The following is a 15,345-nucleotide window of genomic DNA, read 5'->3' on the forward strand; positions in this document are numbered from 1 at the left end:
AAGTTGACACTGCTAGGGTAATTAATAATGCCTAGTTCATTTGCTTTGGGGAATAAAACTACAGAAACTAGTTGGTCGAAGATAAATTACATAATAATAGGAAACCTACGACTCAACCCCACCACCAGTACATGTTCAAAATAAATTAGATTAAAATTCTGTAAATGTTTTATAGTCAACCATTAGAACAAGGTTGTAGTGTTTTATTACTTTGGTCTCAAAACAAGAATTCGTATTCTGTCAACATATATGCTTACCAGTTCTGTACAGAATATTGAAACGAATATGGCTCAACTTATGAATTGTCTTCTAAGAATGCAATAGCAAGACCAATGATATGACGTGACAGAAAAAAACCTTAAAGAGAGACGAAGAATGCAGGTTCACGAGAAAGTATATCTTTTCAAGATAAAGATCTCAGAAAGATGAAATATGACAAAAAAGGTCAGGGCTAATTGACATAAATAAAGGACTAAAGTTTAAACTGAAAATCACGGTGTAATAAAATAAGTCATCATAAATCAACTGTGCCTTTCTCTCAATTAGATGGCTGGAAAACACTCAAGATTAGGAATGTACAAGCATGTAATACGCTGCTTTATTTGCATATACATGCCATGAGAAACCTTGTATAAAATTAACTAACCAGAAAGCTTATCACAAAAAGAGCTTTAGCATACCCCCGAGAACTGGGCAAAAGTCTGTTTTCCCCAAAACCTTATTTAAATGCATTATTTTAAACTTGAACAACAAAGCTAATGCCCTATGATTGAAGAAAAAAAAATTAGCTTAATAGTCAAATACATGCCTCTCAGTTACAGGACATAAGCTCAGTTAAAGCCAATATCATCTGGTTACAAATGATCCAACCTCCTGACTTCACAAAGAACTTCAGGACTTCTTCACACTAGTCAGCTGCCGCAAGTTGTACTTTAAGAGTTGTTTGAATTTATGCACTACTCCAATCATACAGACAGTCTGCTCAGAGAAAGTTTGTCAGAATCTCAATGAAAAAGAAATTCATATTTTAAATAATTCATAGATTCCATAACAGAAAAAGAAAGATGTCAATTTTTTGTTTTATTAAAAATTAGTCATCACAAATTCTCCTACTACTATTCAAAGCAACGGCAAAAGTACAAGCAGTAAGCACTAATCCAAATTTAGAAAACCAGACACTCTCGTCACCATTATCTCTCTCCCATAGAAATAACAGAAGGATGCATGAAAATATTTACTATGTATACATTCTTACTAGCCCATCATGGAAGAGCATCCAAATGGACAAATCGATGAGTAACATAGACATGCTTATAGAGAGGGCCTAGTGGATGTTCAATGCCAACATTTTATAGATACATTACAGATTGCAAATATATGTATCATAAATACAGCAAATAGAGAACTTCAACACCCTCTTGGTCACACAAAACTCGGGCACACAGAGACAAGTTCTTCTTAGTTCACCTTCAATCCATTTGCCCGTCTTTCCATAACCTCAGCTATTACAGCTATCCATATAAACATTACAACTCATACCAAGAATACTATAAGTGTAATCTATAAGCATTTAATAGGCGACATAAAAGCATTTTTTTGTTTTATTAAAAATTAGTCAACGATCGCATCACCAAAGATAAGGATCCACGGTTAGTCCATGTCGTGAAACACACACGGAGTGTCGGTTTATTCAATGTCCAACAAACCCTCCTTGTGAAAAACTAAAAAATAGTCCACTATATCTAGGAGTGGCTATGGGATATTCTAGTTCTAAAAGTATTTCAAGGGCATACCAATTGGAGTACTAATCCCTTGATTTTTTGTGCTATATTAATTATAAACCATATAGACACTACAACTCAAACATTGGAAGTTTTGGTTGGAGTCAAATTGAGGCTACTGCCACACATCCCCATCCAGTCACAAATAGCAGAATCAAAAGCACAACTCCAAGGTGTGGTACATGTCACTAAGTAATATAGATTAAATCCCTGTTATTAGGAACCCACACTTTCTCAAAAGCAATAAAAAGTGTTTTCCTTACAAATATACTTCATAAGCCCAATTACGAATATCTTCCCTATCAAAAAACATTGAGTTGTTACCATAGTTTTAAAAACCGGAACTAGTCAAACCGGGACTGGTTAGATCTCAATGAACTGGTTTAAGAAAAACACATGAAATAATTAATTTTTAATGAAAAAATTTGTTTATAAGATTTAAAATCTTGATTCCAAACTAACAGACAAAAAATATGCAAAGTTTGCTCATATATATACCATGTAAAGGTGAAAATATCAAAATGGCACCAAGTGCAGTACATATCAGCAACAAAATATATAATCAATGAGGCTCTAAATGGCCTCTAGAGTTCAAAAACAAAGCCTACAAGCTATGGGACCATTGGCCTACTAAAAGTCTACATATATGATATTTGTAGTCAACATTATCACTTGAAACTTTGAAAGTTGAAACTTGTCATGATGATCAAAAACTTACTTGGTTGAGTCTTGACTCCCAAACTTTACAACTACTTGAGTCACAAACTTCTATGTTGGTTCAGTGACTTGAGTCTCAAACTTCTGAAGATATTCTGCCCTAATATGCCCTATTACTTCATTTGGTGCTCCACATGGCTTTACATGGCCTCTTATCCCAGCCAAGTGTTGCTTGAACCTGTTAATACCCCCTCCTTCAATAGATTTTTGGCAATATTTGCAGATCATTTTTCCATCAATCATATCACAATGAGTCCATGCAGTGTCCTTGGCTTTTGGAGGCATGGTGGCTACTACTTAGCTCAAACTCTCTATTGTTCCACTACTCCAGCAAAAATTCAACACTCTCCAAGCTCCCAATGAAACTCACAAAAACTCCAAATGAGATGTGTGAGGCAAATGAGGGGGGTGAGCTCCTTTTAAAGGCTTGGAGAGGGTGTTTTTGGAGGGAAACAACCCTTACTTTCCCTCCAAAACACCCAGGAAGCTTCCAAAAAGAGTCTGTGTGGGTCTGTCGCCATCCACCGCCGCCTTGGCAATGAACTGACTGGTTTATGACGGAACCGGCCAGTTTGACCATCAACCGACTGATTCCATCATAAACCGGACAGTTTGAACAATTTTATGTGATTTTTTGGCAAGGTCAGCCCCCTTAAATCGGGTTTTTTGCCCGATTCGACCCGGTTGCCTAATGAACCGCCCAGTTTGACCGGTTTTCGGTTCAAGCCGACCAAATTTTAGAACCATGGTTGTTACTGAGATGCTTCTTTCCCTTCTTATAATCATTCAAAGTTGCCTCAGATCATAATTGCAATATTAATCAGTGTTCCACCAAGACACGTCCCCCAGGGTGGGGATGTGCTTCCTTGCTCCCCCACGCTCACGGGATGGGGAAGCTCCTAGGGAAACATTTCCTCACGTCCCCTTTTTTGGGGAAACTGGGGGAAACGTCGGGGGGACGTTTTTTGGTGATAAAAAGCACCCCCACAAATTTTTTTGCTAATAACAATTAAAAACAAAAAAATTACAAATTTTAATATAATTAAAAAAAATGAAATAAAAACTAAAGGATAAATTAAAACTTTAAAACATAATCATTCACATTTCCCATTCGTTTCGCATTAACCCTACGATTTTACCTTGTCACCCAACCTTTTCCTTCTACTGCTCCCCGACATTTTACCTTGCTGCCTGAGATTTTCTTGTTGCCACCGCTTGACATTTTCCATCTACAATTTGTTATGATTCGGATTTACCATCGACCAAGGGCCTGAGACATTTGAAGCTGCAATTTTCATTTTGTGACTTGGAGCCACTCGATTGGAGCTATGATTTATTATTTAGTACTTTTTGAGAAATTTACTAGTATTTCACTTCTTTCTATGTTTACTCTTAGTTTAGTATTCTATCGCTATTTTAGACTTCGGCATAATGTCATTGTCATAAGATGAATTTACTTTCGATTTGCATTGTGTATTTCAACTATCAAATGATTAATTTAATTTAGATGTACTTAGCATAATATTAATGCCCATTGCCAAATGATGAATTTAGATGGAACATTGCATATGTCGAATGATGGATTCAATTTAGTAATTTACTTTAAGATTTACAATTTTACATTTATGATTTCAAAAATGTAGAATGATAGTTATGATTCATAACAGTCTAATATGAATGATGATCATATTTAGATGTACATTTCATAATTATTAAGCTTTACAATTTACTAACTTAGTTATTGACATATTGTTGGGATTTTATTTTTTATTTTTATAAATTAACTTTTTTATAATTTTATAAATTTTACAGCGCTAACGTCCCCCATGTTTCCCCAAAATTTCGCTAAATTTTGGGGTTGCTTATATATGCCCCCCTTGTGCGTATCCCCGCTCCCGCGTTTCCCCGTCCTGGAAACTCAATGTAACATTGATAATAATTGATCCATCCAATTTATTGACCAATCACATTAATATAGATACCACCTTATAAAACTTACAAACATTACAGAAACCAAAAATGTTAGGGAAAATTCTAAAAGGAAGATATTCAAGTCTGGAAACCAGGAAACCATTGTAGAAATATTCAAACCATTTCATAATCCTTTTTAAGAATTATGAGGAGTTTCCAAGCTATTCTTTTGTTTTTCAATTGATTGTTCTCTTTTTGGAATTTTATTCACAAACAGACCCTGAGGTCAAGGGTTGCACCACATAACACGAACTTCCTTCAGCTTAGGTTCCAAGAAAAAGCATCAATTATTCCACCAAAATTGCTTGGGGTCTCCACTCAACATCATCCCTTTTCCAGATATCCCATATTGGTGGACCAAAACATTACAAGAACAAAAACCCAGTAAAGGACTTAATACAATGTTGACCCCACCAGTGAACCAAGGCCATGAAGACATTTATGGACTTAACATCATTCTTTCAACAAAAAATGAATTCAAACAACAGAAATTAAAAATAATTCAACAGAGACAATAAAAATGACAAAAATTTGGCTCCTCTTGAGAGACAATGTTTTCAGAACCACTTTCAGGACATATCATCTAAAGGTGTTGCTCATGGACACTCGTTTGGCCCACAGTTATATGTCGATCAGAGGTTTGGGGACCTGGTTTACTAGAGTTTGATCGGTCCTCAATAGTACAAAGTTACAAACCATCCTCCTTCGTCACTTCATGCAAATAGACAGTTTCCCAACCCATTATCCTTGCAGATTTTGGCGCTCACCCCTTCCTACCTGAGGCAATGTTCCGTCTCATCTCACCCCTGCACGATATTCGGAATTTTGCTGATACAACACAAGGGCATGACAGATATCCATACTTGACCTACCATTCAACAAACTCCATGGCAACAACGAGTCCTTCAGCTTGGTCTTGATGCCAGTACACTGAAGTCTCGGATCTCCTTACTTGAGTTGGTATTACGTTGGACCGGCTTCCTTCATATAGGTATTCCTTGTGTGCACCTGGCCACATTTACCAACCAAACAAGAGATGAATACAATCATTTGTGACAATATCTACCGGAAATATATACATATCACTTGGATAAACCCTCAAGGTAGGTTACATCCGAAGATGACCTTCTATGCTCAACACTTCATGATGATGAGACATGGTGGAGCAAACACGCTCAGTAATTGATAGAAGACATAATTTTATTAATACTTAAATGATGTTTACAATTGTGGAGGCCCTGGCTTAAATACAGCCTAGGGTACCTCTTGGTGAATGGGCATAATCTTTGATCATGCCCTTGCCTAATTACTTACTAATTACACACTTGTTCAATTTATATAACATTGTCTTCCTCTTGATAAGATGCTTTGTCCTCAAAGCATACGTAATGACGGGTGTTGTTGACGAAATGTTTTTGTCTCCCAAGAAACTTCTTCTTCTGGTAAGTCCTTCCACTTGATCAGGTATTCTTTGATTACTCGTGAATGTAGTTTTTTTCCCCTGATGGAGATAATATCTTTTGGTTCTAGAATGACCCTTCCTTTCTCATCTAAAGTCAGAGGTGTTGTTTGCACTAATTGATGTTCGCCAAGTGCCCTTTTAAGGCATGATACATGGAAAACGTTGTGAATATGAGTTTTATCAGGAAGGCTTAAACTGTGTGCTACTTGGCTGATCTTCTTGTTGATCCGGTACAGTCCATAAAACCTTGGTGCAAATTTGTTTTTTCTCTTCAGTTTTAAGGACAATTGCTTGTAAGGCGGAAGTTTAACAAATACCCATTCTCTAACCTCAAATTCTCTCTCTGTTCTGTTTCGGTCAATTTGCTACTTCATACAATTTCTTGCATTATTTAGATTTTCTTTTAGAGTTTGGACAACTTTTTGGGTTTCTTCTAATTGGTCTTTAACAACTGGAAGTTTCGTCTCGATGATAGCAAAGTCCTTCCATTTTGGAGGTTCGTAATCATACAACGCTTGAAATGGAGTCATTTTTGCTAACGTGTGGTAAGTAGAATTGTACCACTATTCAGCGAGATGTAACCATTGAGCCCACTTATTTTGTTTGTCTGTGGCATAACAACGTAGGTAGTTTTCTAAACATTTATTGACAACCTCTGTTTCACCATCTATTTGAGGATGGTAGGTTGAACTCATGTTGAGGTAGGTTCCTATATGTTTGAAAAATTCCTTCCAAAAATTACCCCTGAATTTTGCATCTCTATCGCTCACGATGACCTTGGGAAATCCATGTAAGTTGTAAACATGTTTGCAAAATATCTCAGCAATTTGATTTGCTGAGTTTGATTTCCTCATTCCAATAAAGTGGGCATACTTGGTGAGTCTATCGACTACTACAAAAATTTTATCCTTACCATCATATACAGGTAAATCTTCGATAAAGTCCATTGATATTTCCTCCCATTTCTGATTTGGAATATTTAAAGGATGAAGTAGTCAAGGAGTCATAATATTTTCATTTTTATTCCTCTGGCATTTATCACATTCTGCTACATATTTTTGAATATCCCTATTCATTCCCTTCCAAAAGAATGATTGGCGTGCATTATAGTAGGTTTTAAAGAAACCTATATGTCTTCCCGAACTCAAGTAAATTCTTCCCTTTCATTCCAATTTTGAACGCTGAGGAAGATTATTGATTATAGCACTTGTTTCTGGATCTTTTGCATATTCATTTAGAATCTCATTAAGCCATTCAGGGACAACAACTAAAACTGCAAGTAACGATCGTTCTTCGTCTTTCCTAGACAGAGCATCAACTACTACGTTATCTTTCCCTTTCTTATATAATATATCCATGTCGAAGGCAGCGATTTTTTCAATCCATTTTTGTTGTTATGTGGAATCTAAAACCATTCTGCAAGTTATGTAATGTAAATGACGCTAGTAAAACCGTGAATGTATGTGACAACATAGGTAAGCCTATTATTTTGGCGAGAGTTTCAACCTAGGAAGTTTTTCATCTCACTGATTCATTTGTGTTTCAAAACACGGATGGTCAGCAAAGTTTTTCCCTCCCACCTCGCCCCAAAGCTAGGGTGGAATTCTTCATCAAAGTCTTAAGTGAATCCTAGTGTTCTAGTCGAGTCTTATGTAAAAGTGATTTAAGAATAATTTAAGCTATTTGGATAAATTATTTTATTTCAAATCACTTGGTCTACTAGCTCATATTGTGTTGCAAATTAGGTATGTTTTTGAGGGTCTAAGCCGAACAGGTATTCCCCCTTTGAGAGTTAAAATTGTAAATCTTATGTAAAAATATTTTAATGCATGGTCCCTTATACTTAGACACCATGGTTAAAATATTAATTAATCCCCTTATTTGTCAATTAATTAAATTTTCTGGAAAAAATAAATTAACATCTTAAGCCATAAATTTAATTAATTAATGTCAAAATTAAAATGTCATAGGAAAATTAAATTCTCCAAGTGAAAAATTCGTGGGTCTTAAAAGAATTAATTTTTGGAGGTCCTCCACCAAAAGTATATTGGATATTTCAAGAAAAATTGGACCCTTGGGCCTTGGTGGTTAAGCCAAAGTCAATTTTTTTAGAAAATTAGCTCAAAATAATTAATTTTGAGCTAATTAAAATCGAACTAAATGATAAATTCGAAAATTCCTCAAAAATAAAATTCAACAACTAAGATTAAAAGATGATCAAGTATTTTTCAACAGCCAAGATTATTTTGACAAGGATCAAGGAAACTAGCCGTTATTTTTCACTTGGAGGATTTATCTATAAATTAGAGAGTCATTTGAGTCTAGCCATCTGATTTCTGGCTAAGAAATTGCTGCTGAAGCATTTGTGTAAACTATTGTCCCATTGGGAACTATTTTTTCTATCATAATAAAGACTTTGGGGTGCAACTCAAGGTGTCCATGTTCATTGATTTGTAGTATGTACTGACTACGAGTTTTCCTATGTTGTGCTAATATATGATTATTTTGAAATAAATACATAGTGTTTGCAGGTCCTTTAGTCCTTGTTCTCCAAGTTCACAAACTGTGGGCAAGGGTCATTTTCCTTCCTGAATATTTATGTGGTGGATTAAATCTTCGCTAAGGCTATAGTGTGCATGGGGTTTCTGAAGCGTTTTTAGCCATTTATCAAAGAAAATCGCCATATAAGATAAAATAAAATATATATATCAAAAAATTTAAGTTTTTAAAACGCCTGTATATTTTTGTAATTTTGTGAATAATTTTGTAAATATAATTTGTAAATTATTTTTGCTAACTTGGGTTTTGGGTTTTTAAGAATTTTTGTATATATTTGGGGTTTGAGTCTTTTATTTTCATTTTTGCAAGTTGAATCAAGAAATCAAGCTAAAGTAGAGCTAGATCTAGGCCCTTGAGTGTAAGATCTAGTCTCTAGAAAATTTTGCAGGGCTACCCACTGAAGATTTTGCAACAAAATTCAGATCTGGAAGGAAAAAATATTTCTGAAGAAGGGTTTTGTTTTTCAGGCCTACATCCAGCCCCTAGAAGGCCAACGTCCTCCTTCTCTTGGCCAACGCCAGCCTAATAACCCGGCCAACATCATCCTAATAACCCCTTGCGTCAGCTTTTTCATCCCTTTTAGGGCAGGCCATAACCCTTAGAGGCCTCATCCTCCCCTTCTAGGCCCAGTGTTGGGGCCTTAAGACCTTAAAAGGCCTAGTCGTGGGCCCTAGACCACACGACTACCCTTTCTAGACCCTAACGACCGCCCTTTGGGCTAGTCGTTGCCCTTAAGGGCCCTAAATTGCCCTAGAAACCTCAGCATCTAGCCTTTGAGGCTCTCCTCCTGTAGCGATAGCCCTTTTTCAATCTCCTCTTGCCTCTTTGACCCCTGATATGTCCTCTTAGCCTCCTCTTCCCCCAACGCTAGCCCTATTAGGCCTAGCATTGGCCCTCCTTAGCCTATTTTGCCCTAGTTTGCCCTAGTTCCATATCTGAAATTTTCAAGACTGATTCCTTGGTGGTTTTGCAGGAGAAATTTGCTCAAAAACTTGTGTTTTCAGGTGCAAGATCATTGGAGAAATTTTGGGCTACTTGGGCAAGTTGATCTTCAAGGCCTTGGGCCTAGGGTTTGATCTCTAAACCCTCATTTTGCCTTTGTTTTATTACAACAGTAATAACAATGATATAATAGCCCTAAAATCACATTTGAATTGGTCAAAATCACTTAAAATTGCAAAATCTAAATTTTCCTAAATTTTGGCCACTTGGGCATCTTAGATCTAGCCTAGATCTAAAAATTTGCTTGCTGGAATTTACTGCATAAATTACTGAATCAAGTCTGCAATTTTTTGAATCACACATCTAAGCAAGACTCAAAATTTGATTTTTCAGTTTTAGTAAATTTTTCCTATTTTTGGGCATATTGGGCATTGGTTTTAGGATCATTAGCTTGCTAATCTATTGGTTTGTTTACTGTTGTAATAAGTTGTTTCAAATCTGATATATTACTGAATACATCATCATAAAGTGGGCTAAATACATAAATTTACATTTGCTAGCCATTGGAAAATTTTATGCTTTATATAAATGCTATGATCTAAAGTGACTTCATTGCTGCTATCATAAGTCTAATAAAGTGCTGAAAATTTCTGAAGTATTACTGCTGATTTGATTTTTGAGATCTAACACTTGCTTGTTTCATCCTAAGTTTACAAAAAAAATCTGAATTTTGCAATAAAAGCACTCCTACACTTGAGCTCTAAATCTCTGATCTTGTGATTGGTATAAGTTGCTTTAATACTTGAGATCTAATCGGCGTCATTATGTTTGATATCTAATTGAGGCATTGTTAAGAAATCATTAAATAATTGCTCTAAGTTAAAGATCATAATCTTAAGAGGCTTTGATATCTTGGTTGTTTATCTTAAGCATTTGGCATCTTAAGTTTTATTGGTTATCATTCTAAGTAAGCATTTCAACATTGGTCATTGGCATATCTCAAGTAATCATTTCTAAACATCTTGTGGAATATTGTTGAATATTGGCACTTGTATCTTTAAGCACATGTCTTGTCTTAAGATTGTTATCTAATCATTGTTAAGTACTCTAGCTATAGGATAATTCACACTAAATACTTAAATAACATAAACAATCTTAACTTAAGAAGACTTCACTCAATCTATCTTGCATAAGAATTCTAGGATCTAGCCTGCATTAAGAACTTACCTCCTAGCATAAGCTAGGTTGATCAACTCTTACGGCAACCCTTTTCCAGTTAACTTGAGAGATTCAACTCTTCTTAGTGGTTAACAGAGTGATCTTGTAGTCGTCAGAGCCACAATCTCTATAGCGCTAGAGGCACTAGGTGGGTGGAACACAAGGGGAGGTATCATTAATCAGGACATTGCCTGTCCCGTTGGCTTCCATTTCACAACCTACTCTAAAGACTGTTTCTCAAAACAATTAAGGGAGAGGTTCAACTTAGACTAGGCATATAATTAAAAAATAACTAAGATCATTGCATCATACATAGATCTTAGGAATTGCATATCATATGGAATAGTCTATCATATTGAGCAACGGGTGTCCATCCGATTACTTGATTTCAATTTACAATAAGCAAGAATTGTGACTCCAAAAGGCACTGGTCTCATACTTGAAATCTAATCTAATCATTAATATTGCTAAAATTCTACCGAGTAGATAGGCCACTCATTCGTGTCTCTCAAGCAAGTTGGTTTCCAACTTGTTTTCCTTCATCTCATTTCCATAGGGACTCCACCCCATAGCGTGCTATTAGAGACAATTATAACGGAGTGGGCGAGGATCAGAGTGACAGCCCCCACCCTGAGCAGTTGTCGCGGTACCTATACAATACGGGCGACAACAAACCCCATAGGAGAAATTTTTCTCCTACATTTGACATTCATCCAAATAGCCAGCTAACCAATTGCCCCTGATATTCATTTCTTGATGATAATATGCCATGTGGTTCCAGCACCTACATCAGCCACATCCCTCTCACCATCCAACATTTCCACTTGGATGAATGTGGGCTTCTGTTCAAAAGTTACTTTGATCATTTTGCAATCGAGTGCTTATACTTGTTTGTTTTGGGCATTTAGTATGGATAAAGGGGTGATCTGGAAGATTGACCGATCTTCACTGTAAATTTGTTCTCTCACCTTACCATATGGGTTAATCTTTATCCCTAGTCCAGTGGAACCTCCCTTAAGGCCTTAGCATTATAGGAGGGGCACTACTTGGAAAACCCGAATCAGTGTTGCGGGGGAGTGCCCCCCCCCCTTCGAACCCGCTCCCGAAGCGCGCTCCGGGCGGGAGCGGGTCGGGAGCGCGCTCCCAAAATCGCTCCCGGACGGGAGCAATTTTCGGGAGCGCGCTCCCGTAAAAAAATTTGCGCTCCCTGGTCTGTGAGGGAGCGATTCAAGGAGCGATCGCTCCCGCGCTCCCGGAGCGTTTTTTAATGCCCGGGAGCGATCGGGGAGCGATCGCTCCCTGATCGCTCCCGGGCATTAAAAAACGCTCCGGGAGCGATTTTAAACGAGCCGGGAGCGGTTCGGCGGAAAAAAAATCCGCCGGACCCAAAATTTATAAAAATTTTAGAAAAAAAATTTTAGTTTATAAGCCCAATGGGCCAAAAAAAATTCATTTCAACTTCATTGAGCAAGAGATTGAGAGCTGAGCAAGAGCAAGAGCTGAGGAGCAAGGAGCCAGAGCTGAGGAGCGAGGAGCAAGAGCTGAGGAGCAAGTGCCAAGGAGCGAGGAGCAAGCCTGCAGAGGTAAGTAACTTAATCATTTAGTTAGTTTAGCTGGTTAGGTAGTTAATTTGGTTAGTTTAATTTACCTGTTTGAGTTTAAAGATCATGTATTTAAATTAAATTAATAAATTAAATGAATTAATCCCAATAAACTAAATTAATTTGCAGATTCAAGACTCAAACCCTACAAACATCAAACACCATGGACCTGGGGATATTTATTGGCATTTTCCTCTTCCTGGTCCCTTTTATGGTTATTATGGTGGTGGAGAGTAGGAAACGGAGGGGGCCTGAAACTGAAGAGGTGGATGAAGAAGCCGGAGGAAGTCAAATGGGTGAAAACCCCAGTGAGGAGGAGGTGGAGGAGGGTGAACATGAGGGTCAAAAAACTAAACAAGACCAAACTCCATTGTGGAAATATGTTCACAGGGTTGAAACAGGGAGAGGGGGTGGAACCACTAAATTTCATTGCCCCCATTGCAACACTGATTACACAGGCTCATACACCCGTGCTAGAAGACACCTCTGCGGGAAAAGGCCATGGGATGGAGAGAAACAAATAGGAATCAAAACTTGTGCAGCGGTGTCAACAGCAGATAGAGCCAAATACATAAAGGAAGAGGAGGACGCCCAATACAGAACAAAAATATCAAGGGGTTCCTTTGAACCAATCTCACCATCACAAAGAACTCCTTCAGCATCCTCCCAAGGCAGTGGATATGGACATGGAGGCACAGGGTCATCATCTTTAAGGCGTAGAACCATATCAGATTTCCTTGATGAGGGGTGTAGGAATGATGTGGATTCAAAAGTTTACAGGTTCCTCTATGCATGTGGGATACCATTCAATGTTCTACGCTCACCTTATTGGCACGAAATGGTTTCTGCCATAAATGATGCCCCTAAAGGATACAAGAGTCCTGGGTATGACAAGGCAAGAACTGTTGGCCTTGATCATGAAAAAGCAAAAATATCACATTCTTTGAATAAAATGACAAGTTCTTGGACTGACAATGGGGTGTCCATTGTATCTGATGGATGGACAAATGTAAAAGGCAAGCCATTGATAAGTGTTCTTGCTGTGTCCCGAAGTGGTCCCATCTTTCTAGCTGCACATGATTACTCAGACAAGTTCAAGACCGCTATCAACATTGCAGAAGCATTGCTTGAAACAATTGAGCGTATTGGCCCATACAATGTCATCCAAGTCATCACTGATAATGCTCCTAATTGTAAGGCAGCGGGAGCAATTATTGAGGATAAATACCCGAACATATTTTGGTCTGGATGTTTGGTTCACACATTGAACCTTCTGTTGCATGATATTGTCAAAAACAAAAATGAACAATACCAATGGATTGGTGATTTGTACAAGAAAGGAAAAAAAATGATAAAATTTATTACAAATCATAGCAATACCCATGGCCTTTTCCGCAGTCACTCGAGATTGGAGTTGCTGGAGATTGCGAGGACTAGATTTGGTAGCTATTACCTCACCTTCAGGCGCCTTTTGAAGGTAAGAGAGGCATTAGCTAGCATGGTATCAAGTCCACATTGGCAGGTGTTAAAGGAAAGGGCTACAAATGTAGCTGACATGGCAGGTTTTGAAACGGTGGAGGAGGCCACTCTTGATGGGCAGTTTTGGACAACTGTGAGACAGGTATTGGATTTCACCAAGCCAATTTATAACATGATTCGGTTTGCAGATACAGACAAACCAGTGATTGGCGAGGTGTATGAGCAAATGGATACCATGTTGGGGGAAATAAAAGACATTGTTCATAATAAAGATCCCAACTTGTACAAATTGATTCATGATTATGTGTGTGAACGGTGGAATAGGCTTAACCTTCCACTACATTGCTTGGCGTATATCCTTACACCAAAATACTACTCAGAATCTTGGTTGGGCAAACCTGCAGCAGGGGTGGTGTTAGGACCAAACCCCATTTAGATCAAGAGGTAACTAGAGGATATCTGGAAGCATTAGAAAAGTTGGTGCCTGACAGGGAGGAATGTGCAGCGGTGCGCCTTGAAATAGGCAGATACTTCAGTGGCAGTGGTTTGTATGGTAACTTCCATGCAATGGACGACAAAGATAAATTTGATTCTCTCACATGGTGGGAAACATATGGCGGCCACGGACTTTTGCCAAAATTGGCAAAAAAAGTTCTTTCACAGGTTGTAAATTCTTCTTCTACAAAGAGGTGTTGGAGCACCTATAGTTATATACATAATGTGAAAAGAAACAGGCTCAACGAAAACCGAGCAGAAAGCTTGGTTTATGTGCACTACAATTTGAGGTTGTTGAGCCATTACTGTGATCGGGCTAATGAAGATCCCACATATAAAATTTGGGACAATCACCCTGAGGACGACAATTTGGAGGATGGCATTGTACATATGGAAGAACTAGAAGAGGAGCTTGTACGGGATGAAAATGAAGCAGCTGCAACAGCCATGCCACCATCCAGTAGCAGTTCTCGGGGCCCGAGTCTTGTTCCATTGTTGTCGCCACCTCCATCGACACCCTCGCGTGGAGGCTCTAGTTCTGGTCGTCGGTCTGTGCGGGAGACTCCTAGAAGACCACCACGACCTACTTATACTCCTGGAGACTCTCGTGGCAAGGGCCACTTGTAGATTTACAGTTTACTTGTCTTTTTTAGTTTCTATTAGACTTTAGTTTTCATAACTGTTGAGTTTTGAGCCCTTGACTCTTGACTCTTGACTCTTTCATATCATTATGACATTATGATATTTTTTGTAAACATTATATCACTGTGACAATGAAAATTTGAAGTTTGAAGTTGGGCCTTGGCAATTATAACTCATTGGTAATGATTGTGAATTATGAATATGATGCTTTGTGAAAGACTAAAGTTGTTTCATTTCATCTCATTATTCATGTTTCATTTTATAAATTTTTAACATTTCATATCATGTTAACAGTTAGAAGTTAGGACTTAGAAATATCTTCGATATTACTTCTTGTAATGGTTAAACTTGGCTTACAAGTACAACTTGTTACTTTGGTGATCAATGATGATAAATGTTATTGAATTTTCAATTCTGAAAGCTTGAAGTTGAAACTTTAATATTGAATTTGATGAATCATGATTTATAAGACTCAATA

At 37.6% G+C, this 15,345-nt stretch overlaps 1 protein-coding gene across 1 annotated transcript in view; it reads right to left on the reverse strand.

The window, feature by feature from the left end:
- Positions 1–517: 517 nt before the first annotated feature.
- Positions 518–15,345, reverse strand: part of LOC149238219 (THUMP domain-containing protein) — a 109,711-nt gene continuing 94,883 nt past the window's right edge. The window contains exon 7 of the mRNA XM_089372950.1: positions 518–978. Coding sequence (XP_089229076.1) covers positions 892–978 — 87 coding nt within the window. The 3' untranslated portion in view covers positions 518–891. The remainder of the gene's footprint in view (positions 979–15,345) is intronic.

This window comes from Pinus tabuliformis, chromosome 8 (assembly GCF_031772625.1).
Source record: "Pinus tabuliformis cultivar Carrire ecotype Pingquan chromosome 8, CPIR1, whole genome shotgun sequence".
NCBI lineage: Eukaryota > Viridiplantae > Streptophyta > Pinopsida > Pinales > Pinaceae > Pinus > Pinus tabuliformis.